The 17,907-nt window shown below is 36.1% G+C and overlaps 1 protein-coding gene across 2 annotated transcripts in view; it reads right to left on the minus strand.

Annotated features, from left to right (window-relative positions):
• The window catches only part of PLCE1 (phospholipase C epsilon 1), a 149,507-nt gene that overhangs the window by 83,285 nt on the left and 48,315 nt on the right, over positions 1-17,907 (minus strand). For both annotated transcript variants that reach the window (XM_072424415.1, XM_072424414.1), the window contains exon 3: positions 5,536-5,797. In XM_072424415.1, the coding sequence (XP_072280516.1) occupies positions 5,536-5,797 (262 nt within the window). The remainder of the gene's footprint in view (positions 1-5,535; positions 5,798-17,907) is intronic.

The raw sequence follows: 17,907 nt of genomic DNA on the forward strand, positions 1-17,907 counted from the left end.
TTTGATGCTGCAATAGCACATTAAGAGTTTTTACAATAAATCAAAAAAAAGTTAAAAGTTTTTTACATGATTTTTTCTTTACCCAGAGTGAAAATGGTGGTACCTTTTCAAATGATAAAAGACAAAGTGGGAAATGAACTGGAGCTGATCTGAGACATACCAAGTAGAAGGAAGTAGGCAACAGAACTTTCTGTTATAGGGGTCTAATAGCTCCAGTGATTGAGTCGCCAGGTCAGGGAGTGCAAAAAAATAAAAGTGGAACACAGAGAACATAGAAAAAATTCTTTACTTGGAGTGGATTTAACATTGTTTGTTTGTTCGTTTATTTATACCTTTTAATAATACTGGGAAGAAACTTTGAACAAATTTACCCATCGAGGGTTTGCACAGATTGTCACAAACAAATGTTGATTTAGCAGCACTACAAATATTTTGAGAACTATTTTTGATTTATTAAACAACTGTGTATCGCATCTTTCAGGGGGTCTAGAACAACAGCTGGCTAAAAATGGACTTTAGGGCAGCGCAGAATAAAAATATATCATATGTTTAGTGAAATGTCTATGAAATATAAGTGCCCTTGGTAACTAAATACACGGTGTCCAATAAACTTAGTTGGGTACCACACAATATGAGCATAATTTTGCAGGCACAAACACTGATGCAAGTTGCCAAATTCAGCTGTATTCACAATTATAGGGACTTCTGAGAAAATGGATATGTTTATATTGCTCATAGATTCAGAAAAAGGACAATTAATTTGAGTTGGTTGTGCTTCTCAAAAACAAACTGTAATACAAACGGAGAGAACACATCCAAAAAACGACTCAAGCAACACAGATGGCTGATCCTAAAATAGCATAGCATAAATGTACCCTCCATACTTTGAGAAAAATAACTCTAGGACGTAAATGTCAATCTCTGTATGCAAACGGAAGAAACATAGACACCAGAGACAAACAATCTGGTCACAACCATTACCACCATATCAGGCCCTTGTAAAGGACCAGGTAGTACACATGCATAGATGTGGAAAGAAGTGATGTCATCACTTAAACATGGAACAGAACGGTCACTCCTCGAAAATGTACTCAATGTCAGTAATGAGGTTATCTGTGTCACACAATACTTTTTGAGCTAAGTAAAAGTTACCAGCACTTGCCAAAATGCTTAATTAAAAATCTACACACATTTGGTTTTTTTTTGGAATCAAAGAAAAAATACTGTAATAATGTATGATATAGGAAGTCTAAAGTGTTTATGGCCAGCAGAAAAAAAATATTTAAAATCAAATGCTTGTTTTTCTGGTGGAAAGGGAGTAGGAGGGGTACAAATACTTTATGGCTCCCCAGCAGCTAGTACTCACTTCCAATGCCCAGGCATGGGCAAGGTAAATATTTGGCAACGGCAGTGTTTGGGAACTACAAACCCACAGAGATTGCCATGAACTCAAAAGTTATCCCTAAATACAATAAACAGGAAAATTGGTCAGAAAAGTTTTGGACAATGAATATGATAACTTAACAAATTCCTCTAAATGGACCATGCAACAAACATGCTGAGCAGCAAATCATTTAGTATTTGTATTGGGAAATGTGGATTCCCCACACAACTCCCATGTCATGCAGTCACGAGAAAAAGAAAGCACACCTATTTTTTTATAAAAAGTATGTATCAGGATATTTAAAAAAAAAAAAAAAAAAAAATGAGGTCCAAACCTGTAAACCTCACAAATTTCACTCTGTAATTATTTCACAAATAACAACATTGCTTCACTGAGGTTTGCAGGTTTTGCACACAGATCTCCTAAGCTCCCACCACGGATTTTGATTGGGATGGGTTCTAAACTTTAACTTGGCCAGTGCAACTTCTTTTCTTTCTTTTTTCAGCCAATATGTTGTAGATTTGCAGGTGGGCTTGGGACTATTGAATGAGATCATTTCAGCCAAGCTTTAGCTGTTGCACAGATGGACTCACATTTGACTCCTTTGATACTTTAAAACGTTTGAATAATTTGGTATACAGAGGAGTTCATGGTTGACTCAATGATCAAACCATCACTCCTCCAGCACTGTCACTGATAGTTAGTATGAGGTGTTTGAGCTGATATGAGGTGTTTGGTTTTTACCAAACCTAGCATGAAGCATTATGACCAAACATCTCAACTTTGGTTCTGTTCCTCATCTATCTACTTTTTCTCTTGTTTATCATCTAGAAATTCTTCCTAATAAAAAAAACCCACCACAAAATTTACTTTTAAGCACTGTAAAGATGTTTAGTATACGTTTAAGTCTACATGTAACATACCGTAGTACCTGAAAAGATTTTGGGTACTGCTTCATAAATAGTCATGCATTTTATTACAAAATATCTCAGGAAATGTAAAAAGACTTTTCAACTCACTAGTCATACAGTACTTTTAACTGTACTTATGTTTGATTGCTTACCAAAAGCTCATGCAGCTTTGATATTATAAAGTAACAAAATATTTGCTGCAACAATAACTACTGCCAATTTGTAGCTGGAGGCATGTACAAACAAGGCATAAGATGTTCTATTTATTCTCTATCAACTTCCACTGCTTTACAAAAGGAATATTTCCCTCTGTTTTTTTTACGTATAAAAACACTGCTCCATACCACAGCAAATACAACAGAAAAATGGTACTGATGCAACTTTATTTATCTAAACTTTGCATAATTAGTGATCAAACAAAATTTATTGTAACATACAGTAACAAAATTACCTGCTCTACCAGAATATTTACAGGTTCTGGTTGAAAGGAATTAAAGTACAAGGATAGTTTTGAACTTTGGGCCATCATTGAACTATGAAAGGAATAATTCAAAGAAAGTCTAGATTAGATTTTTAAAGACATGTGTTCACACAGTGAAATATTCTGATAGCATGGCAAGAAAAATAATGAGCATTACATTTCAGAGCTAGCATTAAAAGGTGAACACACAACACCTCTATTTCCTGTATGTTGACCAGTGGATTAATTTCACTGACTAACAACCTACACATTTGCTATGTCTGGAAAATGCACTCACAACCTGTCTGCCAAGCAAGCACCTGTCCTGACAGGGCAGCCAACAGCAACCAGTCTATCCGGGTCACAGGGTTCATGTTTTGTATAAAGAGTATGATCACAACAAATTAACTAAAAATAAACAGCAATAAATACTAGAGACAGTAGGTGTTCAGATAAACCCCACTAATGATGATTAGGAAAGTGTATTGGGTATTTTTATACAGAGTAGCCGGAAAAATATGCTGCTATTCTCTAAACAGTTAAGGGGTAATACATTTAGGATAATGGAAGGGGTACAACCAATAATACTTTAGTGCCTAAATTAGCATTTCTAGGCTGCTAATAAAGAAATCTAGACATGAACAAATACACACAGCCAGGAGAGAGTCAGGTCATTATAATTAGTTGGCTATCTAAGAAGCATTACATGCCAAATCTTCGCACCATTTAAATTGTATATATATATATACCATTTCAAACCCAAGCCTCTGGGGCACACATATGAACTTGTGTTCTTATAAACAGGCGATAGTCGGTGAAAAAATATCTTCAGATTTGTTAAATAAATATCATGACAGGTCTGTATATTTCACTCAACCCAACAATATAAAGATAAAAGGGGCACAACTCAGCACTGCCACAAATGCAAAATTAATAAAGTCAAACAACACTTTAAATGTGCCAAGGAGTATAGTACAATTGTGAGTGTAAAAGTCATACAAGGGGACAAAGACATTTGTTAGTGGTGCTTCCACACTTCTTACAAAGCAACAGGGCCTATTAAGGTGAAATCATGCTGTTCCCTAGAATATAATGATGTTACTAATATAATATACACAAATTACCATTATTCTATTTGATTTGCCCCATTTGTGGATCACCACTCTTAGCAAATGGTCACTTTAACTATTGAAAGATGGTGATTCACTTATTTATAACATGGCATTGGTGTGGTTGCCATTTTATTCTTTGCCAGATCACCACTATAAATATGGAGAATGTTATAGGCCATAGAAGAAGTTAGTGATGTTTGTTTGGAACACCCTGATAGCAAGTTTTGCTCTGTTTAGATAATCTGATGCCAAAGTCCTATGCCTTTATTACATCTATCCATTAGTGCCTCTAAGTGCACTCAATGAAACATGTAATTATTATTTAGACAATCATTTGATTATGTGAAGATTATACAAACCAAGGCTGGACATACATTTACAGATTGGGTTGCACAGCTCAAAATCATAGCATGAATAACAGGTTAGATTTCAATTCTTGTACATTCACTGGTTTACTAAATACTTCAACCGTTCAAAACCTTCAGACAAATCCGTAAAATGTGACCTACAGAAAAGGATTACTAAAGCTTATCTTGGAAACTATGCTAATACAACATTTGGAACACACAACAAAACATCTTTGTAAATTGCTTTGTGATAATGCACAGAAAAAACAAAAAGGACCCAACTAAGCATTACACTTAGATACAGCACAAAAGTGTTGAAAACTTTTTGCAGTGTGCAATTCAGTTCAGACCTAATTCTGGATTTAATGGCTGCATATTGACTGACCCAACATGCTAAAGTCGATGCTTTTGGCACAAGCGTTTTGAAATAAAATGCAGTAATGGCAGCCACAGCACTTTGTTGCACACATTTCCTTTAAACAGAATCTTTCTTGATGTAGGCCAATTATGTCTTTTTTGCTGGTCTGGGCTAAATGACCAGAAGTGATTCCCCATTAGCTGTTTTAAGTACCTGGTTGACCTGCCTAGGAAGCTGCATCTAATGTGTCAATTGACCGTTACTGCCTTTCTAAAGCGACACTGGTATAGAAGAACCCAATATTAGAGACAAGAGAACCTCTTGAAATGACTTCCTAATAATAAAGAGCATTTTTTATCTAATGTTAATAAACTTAGTTTAATAAGACAGGTTAACAAAGCCCAACGGATCAGACAGAGAATCGGGTAATAGAAAATGACCAATCTGTTGTGAATCACAGATGGAGGATCAGTCTGCTCATTTCTTCTGGTAATGTCAACTAAATGGCTACAATTTAATCCCAATTAGGTTATTTTTTAAGAAGAGCATATTCATCTTTTATTATTATAAATTTAGATCTACATCATGTAATGTATTTAGGGCAGCCAAAATTACACAATTACACATATACAAATTACAATTAAATAAAACCAAATACAGGTCAAAACCAACCACAAAGCAAAACTGAATGATTTTTTTAAACTGAATGTCCCAAGCAAAGCATGATACCACCAAAACGTATATGTCACTTTTACACAAGAAAGAAACCAGTAAAAGAGTGTTAGGGTGTGGCAAATAAGTTAGAACCCATCAAGGTCCACTTTTAAACAATCTTCTTCTATTGGGTCATAAAACCCTTTAAATACTATGATAAATATCATGTTTCCTGAAAAGCTAATTCATATACCGGCTTAACATCTAAAAAACAAAAATGATCCAACTCCACATAAATTCCACACTTACCTTTTAGCATTGTTCTTCCGATGGAGCTACAGGTTAAACTGGCAAGACCACTTCTTGCACAACTTGCACCCAACAATGCAGTTGCTTCCAGCAGTGCCCCGCTTATGAACTGAGATATAGTAGTTCTATGCAAAGTTGCATAAAATCCAGAATAAGCATCTTGTTTCACAGTCAGATCAGGGAGGTTGGAAATTAAACGTTTTTCAAGCAGGCACATGGAAAGGTGATAACTGTCATTTCTCCCATAGCTGAGACTGCAATTCTGTAAAATAAATAGACAATATCTTATTTATCTGTAAAATAATGATACCAACATTAGTGTTCCTGTGTCACTCTCACACTGTTTTCTACCAACCATTAAATTATACCTAAAAGTATTTCTTACTTGTGAAAGAAAACATACACTTCTCATTTTCAAGACCTACTACAAGTGCCTAAAACACACATGTAACAGCAGAAGAGGAATGTACAATGGAGCCTTCACAAATTTCAGAATTTTATAGGATTCCAAGCTATGAAAAGATTAGTAACAAACATATTGAACAGCATAAAAACAGTTTTTTTAAGGTTCTCTGCCCTATAATGTTTTTTTGCACTTGGTAAGCAAATAATAGCACATGAATAAAATAACTGTAAATTATGAATAAATTAGTTACTGCATTTGTGGACAGATATACACAAATATGTACAGATACTTCAATAGGCTACACATAGTTACCAGAGGCCTCTTCGTCTTGTAAAAGCTGTCTTTGAACCAGTGGTCTGATTAAGACTTATATGCTGAGATGACCAGCTTGAAAACAGCTGGGGTGTTTATTATTTGCCAATGTATGTAATATGCAGCGTATAACCATTTAAGCTCTGCTCTATGCTATACAAGCGTGACTTTATGACATCATTTTGCAAACTGCCAGCAATTTAGCCAACCACCATGTGGGGTATCTAACACAGACCACCCCACAGATTGGTAAGGTGTTTACCATACCATATGTCATAATGATGACCTCTCTATATTAATAGAAATGGCTACTTAAAACTCACTTGCTTCTAATATTAAGGCTGAGTAGGCCAGCCAGGAGTGTGCCAGACCTAGATTCTTTGATGTACCAAGAGAAGCAGATAAGCTTCTAATTACACTAAATACAAGAACGACGGTCAAAGACAAAACAGACAAAAAACTTTATTTCACATGTGTACAGTTTTCCTCAAGGACACGACCTACTATGCAATATGGATGCTCCCGGGTCCATTGCCCTGTGAAAAAGGGGAAATTGTGTTAAATTTTACAGAGATGTCACTTAATCAGACCTTTTCAAAGAATTTCCCAAACAAATAATGTTACAATTAATATTTTTTATATAGAAGAAAAGACTCTCTTTTTCAAGTATATGCCCCTTGTCATATCAAATATTGTGAAACCATAAATGATGGGAGTAAGATCCCATAGAAGTCTTTCAGAAGATGCCATGGCATACAGGTAAACCTACATGTTTAGGTGGAGCAAAAAGGAAAATGTACATTTTGTTTGCAAGACTAATCCGTATCATCATTAGGACACTATGGTACATTTAAATTGTGTCAGTAAGGTCCTAATTTGGTATATTAGCCACCAGATTCCAAAACATTTTTTTTTTTTTGTGATTTCTCTTTCCCTGGGGACCAATTCTGTAGTTTGATTAATTTAGATCAGTCCTTGTGTTTTACTAGTTAAAGTCGTTTGGGGGGACATGTTTTTATTCTTTTTAGCATCTTGCCATTTAATTAGATTTCGCGATACAATTTCCTTTTTGTAGCATTTGTAAATGATGAAAATTACTTCTAGAGATCTATTTATAAAGCAATGAGTCTGACATTCAGCAGCATTTTTTGATAGAGAATCCTTCATTGCTATTTGAATAATGTAGACCTGGAAGATGCCAGAGAATGTTGCTGAATACCAGATTTGTTGATAAAATGTAATCTTTTGAAATGCCATTTTTTTTTTTTTTAGCACTAATAGTTTAGACAAGGTTTATATTTACTAAATCAGTGGTCGCCAACCTTTTGGACGTCAAGGACCACTAATTTCTCCAGACCACGCATGCGCAGGGAGCCGTGTGTCACTTAAAGGGTGACGTCATGATGCCAAAACCCGCCCACTCTACCATCCCAGCTCTGAGCCTGCCATGGGAGAGTGGGACAGTTGGCTGACCACCCGTTGGGGACTGCTGTACTAAATTTAAAACTTTGCAAGTGGAAGTAAACCCTGCTTTACTCCCCTGTACTCATTTTGTTGCAGGGTGCGATCCCCAAAGGGAAGGCAGGAATTGCTAGGTATCCTGCCAACCAAAGCTGAGCTGCACATGTGCATCTCAGGATTTTTCACAGTTCCATGAAGCAATCAGGCAGGTAAGAAGGATTATTGCAGAAAGGACATGGTCTGTCCCTTTCAGCAAATGACCTGCTTGATCAAACAATTTTACAAGTTCCATTTTAATTATGTAATGTTTTTACAGAAAGAAAACTTTAGTCATTTATTGTTTAAGGACAATATTTTTTCACAACCTTTCCCTAAATGCCTTTGTGCCCTTGGTGTTGGAACAATGATTTTTCCTTACAATTAACCTTTCTATGGTTAGGATTATTAATATTTTCCTCAATAGTATCTATTGTGTTAGGCAATATTTTGTTATTAATTGATCCAACAAAGCATATTCTTTCATTAGGGACTCCTATCCAATCGTCCCTTTTGTGGGCCTAAAAGTGCCATCACACCATTCTATTTCAGTTTAGATGAAACCTTTCCCTATTAATCCAATAATGACTGACTCAATGGGCATGATGTATTAAAGCCCTCCAAGGCTGAAGAGGATACACTTTCATCAGTGAAGCAGGGCAATCCAGCAAACCTGGAATGTATTTCCTAAAAGTCATTTGATATTTGTTAACAAATGTTATCAGTTCTGGACCAGATTCATTCCAGGATTTTTTGGATCACCCAGGTTCACTGATGAAAATGTATCCTCTCCAGTCTTGGTGAGCTTTTATAAATCAGGCCCAATCTGTGCAAAGTTTTCTATTTGCACAATGAACTAAATCTTTACTTCAATATTACCTTTCAAGCCAATAATTCCAACAAATATTTTAGCAGTATGTGCAACAATATGAAATGACAGCCATAATGCCTCTGCACATTTAGGTTTTCCATCAACAAAAGCATTTTTCATAATTCCATTTAAAAAACTTTTTCAAGAAGACAGAGACAGCCGCCTTTTAGTTGTACAATCACAAAGATTTAAACCACAAGCGGTCATTATAAATATGAATACATCAACAGTTACTGAAAAATATCAAAATATAAGCATTTATATGTACATTAAAAAGATCAATATAATACCATTTAAATAAAACTATACCCATACAAGTAAGACAATTTACTTTACAAATTCCAAGCCTAAATAAAGAAGTACAGTTAGGAAAAATCATTTAGGAAAAAAAAAAGATGTAGAGGAAGACTTGATGTCTACAGTAAATTATTGTTTCTTCTAAGAGCTACAGGAAAAAATGCCTTGTTGACAAAAAAAGGAGACAGTGTTTCCTTGGACGGATTACACATGAAATAATGGTGTTAATCTAACATGTGTAAAGTAGTCTTCAAGACTGTCGCCAGAATATCTGTTAGTTGTAGAACATTTTCCAATTCTGTTCCTTTTCATAGTAGAGTGTTGTTGCGCTGAATTATTTATTCTTTATAATTTACAGCCAGTGTTTGAGTGTGCCATTATATAAATAAATATAAACTTCCCTTTTTGGGTAGTCACTTCAAAATATTTACTTTTTTAACAGACCACTAAAGTCCAGTTACTGTTGTCTTATTCCTGCTCTGTTGCAATGATCTAACCTACAAAACAAATCTTTGCTCCTGGAATAATGCACTCATTTGGTAATTGAAATTGGGAATGCATATTTTAAGTACAGATTTTCAGAGTAACGGTGTGTTTTAGGCATATGCAATCATCAAGCAGTTGCTTTGATTTTTTTTTCCATTTTCTATAAAGTTACAGTATATAATTACCAACATTTATCTTTAAAAAGTAGTCCCTAGGCTGAAGGGAAGTAACTGTATCTTGACTGAGAGGCTCAACCTGGGGGACCAATTTCCCCATCATTCTTCCCCCAGGAATTACTCATACTGTAACTTTGTATGAGGACACTAAAACAAGAGGCTGACCTGTGTAAATGATTTGTATACATAGGCCAGAACATAAAGAATACCACGTGGACACTGATTTCTGGAGAATAAAGTAAACCAAGGCAATGTCAAAAGTGTTTTTATCTCTAAATGGTAAACACACAGTCCAGTGATGTTTGAGTGCACATTTACTACTACAACTTCCTTACACTGAATTATACATTACTTAGCATACATGAACTGAACATGAGCATAAGTTAACTTTAAAATAAACCTGAAACAAAACTGGGAAATATTCTTACTAACTACAATTGACATGATATGCTAATCTTATCCTTTTATGTAAAAGTAAAGGTTGGCTTCACCTCTTACACCCAAGCCTCAAAATCCAAAGGGATAAATTTAAGGTAAAGCCGCGTTTATTTTACAATATTAGCACAAACCTTTTGCTGCCTTGATCTGTTACTTATGCAGACATTTAACCCCTACCTACATATTTTATCAATATTCATTTAGTGTGAATTGCCTAATAAACTGATCATCATTCCGCCTGCTTATGTTGGTCATTTAACTCAAAGTTGAAGATAATCATTTGATGAAAAACTTGTTTGCATTGATCCAATGAGAAGGTGAAGTGGTGGAAGTCGATGCAGCTAAGTATTTCAATCTGGTGTGGCAGTTCTTTTTGGTAAGCCCTTAAGAGTACAAAGAACCCTGATTTAGTCCTGGGGTTATGTCTCAAAGTTTTTATGAAAGAGAATAACGTATTCACAAATCTAAAAAAAAAAAAAGTTTAACCTCGCTGGCGGTATGATTATTTTAGTATTTTTGAATGTCAAAGTGGTACATTTGACATTTAAAAATACTTATTTTAAATTTCCTGCTGTCCTGCCCCCCGGCATACACCGTATGCACAAACACGTTCCATGTCCGCCCGGCATCTGCATCCCTCAGCCTCGCGTCTCCAGTGTTCACACGCCAGGAATGCGAGGCCAAGGGACGCAGATGCCGGGCCAGCATCGTCGGGGGACACGGCGAGCTAGTGGGGACCAAGTAAGCCCTCAATTCTACCCTGTGTGTGGCGGGGTTACTGCTTTTTGTAATGAAATTTATCCCAGAGCCACACTCGGGATTACCGCCAGGGAGGTAAATCAATCACAGTAATCTTTAAAACTAGACAACATGTTTCAGGAGTTTCAAAAGGACCCTATTCATCAGGGTTAAAAAGCAATAAACCATGTAGATTCATTTTGAGGTCCTAATGAAGTACAAGCAGACCATTAAATTAGTTGTGTATATGTTCAATTGCTTTGTAGCCCAGATAAAGAAAGTCTTCTTGGAACTGCTAAAATAAATTGTCTGTTTTTATAAACGATTATTGCATCCCTTGGCACCCTTTTCCTGTACAAGCTTTAAAAACATTCTAACAATGTCTCTGTACCAAATGCAAATACTATTTTGCGCCTCAATAAATTAGTTTTTTCAACTGTAAATGACAATGGGGGGGTGGGGTTCAAAACGAGTCTTTGACAAGAGATTACATTTTTAATTATTCTTCTGCACACTGCTAAATATTTACCAATAATATGCAGAACAATATTAAGACATTTGCTATAGACGAGTATTTGACATTTTGCCTAATAAACCAGGCCAGATAGGGATCAGTTTGATGTAGTTGGCCAGCTTGACCATGTATACCAATAAACGCAAACCAATATTCCTTGTTTTTATGCAAAAGTTTTCTAGAAGTAGGTAAGAATGTGAATAGGCAGTGTGAACAGGTTTAACTAATCATTCTAAGTAGTAATATGTGGTCACACCCTTCTAGCACATCATGTCATATATATTGTGGAGGACTAGCTTAAAATGGCAAACTGGCAATGAGACAACAGCTTTTCTTTAGGGCTCCAGACTGTTTTTTTTGAACAGAAGTGGCAAAGAAATCAAAACTGTCTTCCCCCCTCGAAGGGGTGGTGTAAGCAAAATACCAGTATAAAAAAGTATATTATCCTAGCTAGCATAAACCATTCTGTTTAAACTCAACCGTAAACTGTTCAGGCTTGCTTCAAATCCGGAAGTTCTCCCTACCCAGGCAAAATAAAACAAACAAACAAACTTTCTCACACAGACACAGCCAATGATGCTTGGCACTAGGTGTGATAAATAGACCCAAGGGCCTTGGGAAAATCTGGGATCTGTAAATAACAATCGTCCTCTTACACTACTTTTGCAGGTTCTCTGGACAACCAGGCCTAGGACAGAAAATGTTAACCAGCAGGGAAACCTAGCCACCCTTTTATATAATGTAAAATATATAATGATAGGCCTGCTTTAAGTATAAAGTGTCATTTTAAAAATAAGTTTCTCTGAACAAACATTTTTACATGGACCTAGACTTCTGTTGATAAACATTTTAATTTAAAAAAACAATAGTTTTTATTGATCCACTAAAATTAGAGGAGAAAACATATATGTATTTATATTTGTATATATTTTTATATATTCTAGCAGATAATACTGTACATGAAATAAATTTCTAAGCACAAAACAAAGATGTTTTCAAAGTACATGTAAGTTCACAGTGTCCTGGACGAAGATTCCAGTCATTGAAAAGCCCATGACAGCAGGAATACTTGGAATGCTTACAGAGACCAAGATGAATGATTTTGTAAATGAATTTTTTTTTTTTGTAAGATTTAGGAAGGTGTTTATAGTTGTACTTTAGACATGGAAGTATCACACTCATCTGTCTGCAATGGTTTTGAAAACCGATATCACAAATATGTCCAACCACAAAATAATCAGCTGTTCAGACCAGTAAACTGCAAAGTCAAACAGTGACGAGGACATGCGTTGAAAAGACTGTCTGTGCCCAAAAATACTTGAAAGACCATTCTTCCTTGACAAACGCAGGGTTTATTTACAAAATATCAACAAAGCCCTATCTCACACTAAAAACAAAAGGTAAATGAAAACCACACTGCACGAACAAATACAAGATGAAACTAATGACATTAAAATGGAATTGAACACTGGTAGCTGTGCTGAAAAATAGGAGGCCCTAGGGCAAAAGACTTGTCACCAAGTGCAAGGAGAGCATCACACAGTAGTGGCATCACCAATTATCACTCTGAATCTCATGAGACACACAGACAGAAGTGCCTTAGATTTCACATGCAGATATAAAGCCATGAGAATGGAAGCAAGGGAGTGCCTAGGGGCAGTACCACTGTATTTCAGGGGGAAATCCGAACAAAAGTACATTTTTAGGAGCTGCTTAGGCAACATTAACAATATTAAGCTTTATCTATAACATCACAAATATTCACTTTTTGATTTCACTTCCTCCTAAAAAAGAAATACAAAAATAAGCCAGTATTCTGTGATGAAAATGGAGAACTAATTCTAATTAGAACTAATTTGCCTCCACACTGTTGAATTGGTACAAGCAATCGTCAAATTGAACAATTTACTTGTAACAATGCAAATGTGGACACACTTGTTAGCAATTCTTCACAAAAAAACAGTTCCCTCAATTGTTTTTGAAAAAACTAGAAACTGACAAAAGTACTTGGCACCCCATTACTGTTTATTCTGTATTTATCAAAAATCAGACTTTAGAGATTTAATTACCAAAATATTTGAATATAACAGGAATGAAAATGTTATGAACAAAAATAATGGGCCCTATCCTTTATTAATTTGTTGCACAACTTTAGAAGGTAATTACTGAATTTGATTCCTGTAGATCTCAATGAGACTTCTGCACCTGTCAACAGATATTTTGGCACATTCTCCCAGAACAAACTGCTTCAGCTGTGTTAGGTAGGAAGGGTGTCTTTTTCAGACTGCCTGTTTCAGTTTCAGCTCTTTCCATAAATGTTGGAATTCAAATAAAAGGCTCACAAAAAGCTACTTCGGAATAATGTTTTGTTCTTGTTCTGTTCCACAACGAAGACTGCACTATGTGACATTGGGCAGTACGTTCAAAATGTTTTGATACTCTCAAGATTCAATTGATGTCAATATGCATTTTTGCAAATTGCAGTTTGCCTTTTGTTTTTCTTTTAATAGTAAAGCTCTCCTGGGTATTCTTCCATGGAACCCACAGTCACTCAAAAATCAACAGATGGTACAATTAGACAGTGATGGACCTTAACCAGAGAATTCAACCTAAACCTCTTTGGAAGATTTATTTGCCTTTTTGTTCACCATTCTCAATATTCTTTTACCCATTCTGGGGTTCCTATTCTGCCCATGTCAGGAGAGGTTGACTATAGTCCCCTGATCAACTTCCTATTTGAAATTTTTGTCCCAGGAACATCAAGCTGATTGGATATGCCTTATATCTTTTTCTCTTCCTTAATATAATCTTTGGCCATCTTAATTGACCAGGATGATATAACTCCCGTGTAGCTGAATGGGAGCTTATTAATTCCAGGCATGCGTAGGGGAAGCAGGTATTGCTGGGGATCAGGTTGCTACAGGATGCATTTTCTTTACAGACCATCAAAAACACTCTGGTGTGGACTGGCCCATTGGAATTATTAGGAATTTCAAACATGGGCATTAAAATGCTCGGATTAACCACTGGAATAACAGTCCATGTAGACTATACCTAATATGTGCAGCAATTACAACCTTGTTGCATCTGTCCCTCCACAGGAAAACTTGTTCAATATACTGGATCTAAAGTAGTCATGTAAAGCTCGATTTTAAATTCTATACTTAAAAATGGTAGTTGGCAAAGAGCAACCTCAAAATGCTTGGGGAGGAAAATAGAAGCTAAAAAGTTGAAAAACAGCATTGGACCAGAAGTTAAGTTTGCTTTTTTCTTTTTTTGTATTATGTAGAAATTAAAAACACTGACCTAATAAATCTGAAGAGATCTAAACTGGATTGTGTTGTTTGCTGGTAATTTCATGTTGTTATTGGGCTTATACAGTTATCACAAATGCAGATAAAGTTGATTTTGACACTTATCTGTTAATATTACATGTATGTGTAATATGCTGAGCTGTAGCTCAGTTATCTTATCGCTGATGCAGTTAGCTATCTTTTCTGACAAATTCAAAATAGACAGAACTGAATCTTTATCTTTCCTCCAATTATGGGAGGAAACCAGCTGTGACTTATTTGCTAAGCCATACAGATAACAAGGTGCATTGAACAAAAATTGGTTTCAAGTTTATAAGTGAGAAAGTGCAAATTGATATCTAGACTTGCCCTGAAAATCATTTTTCCTTAAGGTTGTTTTTAGTTTTTCAGGCCTTTGACACTCAAAGTGATTAATTTCTTTTTAACTAGTTCTTAGTCGTCAAATACAGGGGTTTCTAGCAATTTAGTAACCTTATGCCTTGTTCTGTTCCTCCTGGTTTACTTACATGTGCCTATTGTGTGGTCTAAAGCAAATATGTTCTGTAAAGTCTGTACACTTGATTCATAATGTGTGTACAGCTAGGCATTCCAGCTTGGCAGATGACTTCTTATCCGCCATGTCTATGCTTTTAAGAGACCACACTTAGGGATGTTTTACAACATGAACATTTACATGCATTTAGTAGTGATTTTAAAAGTAAGATACATGTGTGAATAAATAAAAATGCATTTATGTATTATTTTACACCCTGCATTGCATTGCAGCAAGCTGATCAAGCAACCTCTCTACAAGGAAGCAGACAATGAAAACAAACAGAAATTTTATCTTTACAGCTAAAATAGTATAGCTTTATAGTCCATTGTGGACTTGAACCTGACACAGTAACCGGTAGAAGCTGTTTTCTAAGTTCATCCTCTGATACTAGTCAAAAACAAAGACTGAGGCTCCCTTGTTAATCTCCATCATTGATTAGTAACTTGGTCCTCTCCTAAATCACAACTATTTTGAGATCTTCCATTACTTGGATCTAGTACCAACACAATGGCTGTTCCATGGTAAATGGTCAGATGATATAGCAGGATTGCTTCTCTCCCTCCCTCCTTTTTTGTCTATTCCCTTGGTTGAACTTTTGGGCCCTTGGATACAGGATGCTCCTATGTCCCCTGAAGAAGCAGATGTTGTGAAACGTGTTGGGACCTCTAGGACGCTATTCTAATCATTGTACCAATGAACACTCAGTTACAAACCAATTTCTATGTATTTTAGTTTGAAATCTTTGCACACAAAGTATTTTGTTGTAACAGTTGTTTATCAATTGACGTATGACAGAATTAAAGTGTTGTACTGACATTTTTTTAATTGTACTTTTTTAATCCAAAAAAACATTTTACAATCAATATCTAAATAGTTGAATACTCTCCATCTAAGTGCTTTCAACACAATTTTGCTTCATCCCAAAGGAGCCATATATGTTTTTTTATTGTTCAAAAAATTGGGACTTTAAGAGGCTGAAAAACTATTTATCAATTGACTAAAATATTTAATGATTACCATACCAAATAATTGTATACACAATAAAATCATGTACATAAATCTCTCCGTAATCCTAATTGAACTTTGTTCATTCCTCAACGCGATTCGTGGAAACGGTCCACTATCAAAATGAAACGATAAGCGAGAACTTAAGGTAGAATGGTCAGTTCCATGATTGTGTGATCCCCTCAGGTATTGGGTGCAAGGTCCAAAAGGAAAAGTGGCAGTTTTGCAGGGTCTTTTTTGCAATTCAACCAAAATGAGCAAATTCAACTATTTTAACCATTTAGAAGAATACACCAGAAATATAACAGCCATTTATATAAACATCCTCAGAAGAAATTTCAGTCCGATAATAATGCTGCTAGCCCCATGTCCCTCTTGGTGTGCTATGTTAATCAACTGAAAAAATGTTTTTCACCGTCTTAAAGTCCCTATTTTTTGAACAACAATAAAACTTTTTTATTTGATGTGTGAATAAAATTAGTTACACATTCTCCTGTTTGTTAAATATCTTGGGGTTGGTTCCTTAACAATTTTCCAGGTGTTCCCATAGGTGATCTAATTCAATTGACAAGAAACCAAGCAGGAAAGGAAAATCATCACTAATTTCTGAATAAAACACAAATATTATTAGCCGTCATTAGGAGTGACTGAAAAAATGAAGTAAAATCTTAAATTTGCATACCACAAAACGAATTTCTTACTTTTAAAGTGTTGTTCCTCCTGAGCTCTTTTCCCTTCAGGTTTTGGGAAACCACTGAGCTTCCAGCAGCCACTCTAAATGCAACATCTGTGCCCTCCAATTCCAGGGGAAGACCCAGACATAGTGTGGCCAAGGAACTCTCTCAATTCTTCATTGGCTGGCTCCAGGACCCTTAGAAGAGAATTTGCTTGTACGTGTGCGACTTTATGCACATTTGCAGACCTGTGCACATGTGCACTGTGAGTGTGCGCACCCTACAATGACTTACAATGACTATTTAAGTCATTCTGTTGTGGAATTGAATGCTGGATCCTCATCACATTGGCTTGCTACTCTGCCCAGCGTTATTCCACCAGATTGACTTCCTGGATACTGACCTTGGCCTGACCCTGACTATTCTTGTCTTCTACCTGCTCTGATTCTCACCAGCTGTCTGTCCTGTCTATTACTCTGCCTACTGCTAGCTGACCTCATCCTATTGGGGGGCGGGGGGCTGTGAACTGGTGACATCTTTGCAGAAAAGTACTCCAGTGGCAAATACAATTACTAGCCCATCATTCCTTGTGGGGTGGTCGGGCATCGCTTAGATTCTGTGACTCAGGTAATCCTGTGTCAACTGCCAGGAAGCTAATTACTAACACTGTTAAAGATAATTTTGCAACCACAGAAACTCCATTCAAAACTTTTTCCCTTGCCTTGATAGGCTGGAAAAGGTTTAGAAGCAGAAACATCAATATGCACAAGTTAGTTATTCAGGTTTTCTGCCAGAGCAGAAGTTGATGCTTAGAATCAACCTGTAGGTCTGCCCAAATTTAGAACTGACAACATCTCTGAGCTTCTGTGGAGGGTAAAACTGTCAAATATCAGTATCTTTTTTGATGGTGATTGTGGGCAAAAAGAACATTGGATAGGCCAACAATTCTGTTTGGGCGGGAAGAAAATTTAGGTAAATAATGAAAGATCATTTAACCACCTTGCCGGTATGCCCGACCTTCGTACGGGCAAAAAAAAAATGGCTAGGATGGTTAACCCCGTAATTTTGTCACATCCTTACCTCCATGATCCCGCTGTGCACATCCAGCG

This window comes from Pyxicephalus adspersus, chromosome 10 (genome assembly GCF_032062135.1).
Source record: "Pyxicephalus adspersus chromosome 10, UCB_Pads_2.0, whole genome shotgun sequence".
In the NCBI taxonomy this organism is placed as follows: domain Eukaryota; kingdom Metazoa; phylum Chordata; class Amphibia; order Anura; family Pyxicephalidae; genus Pyxicephalus; species Pyxicephalus adspersus.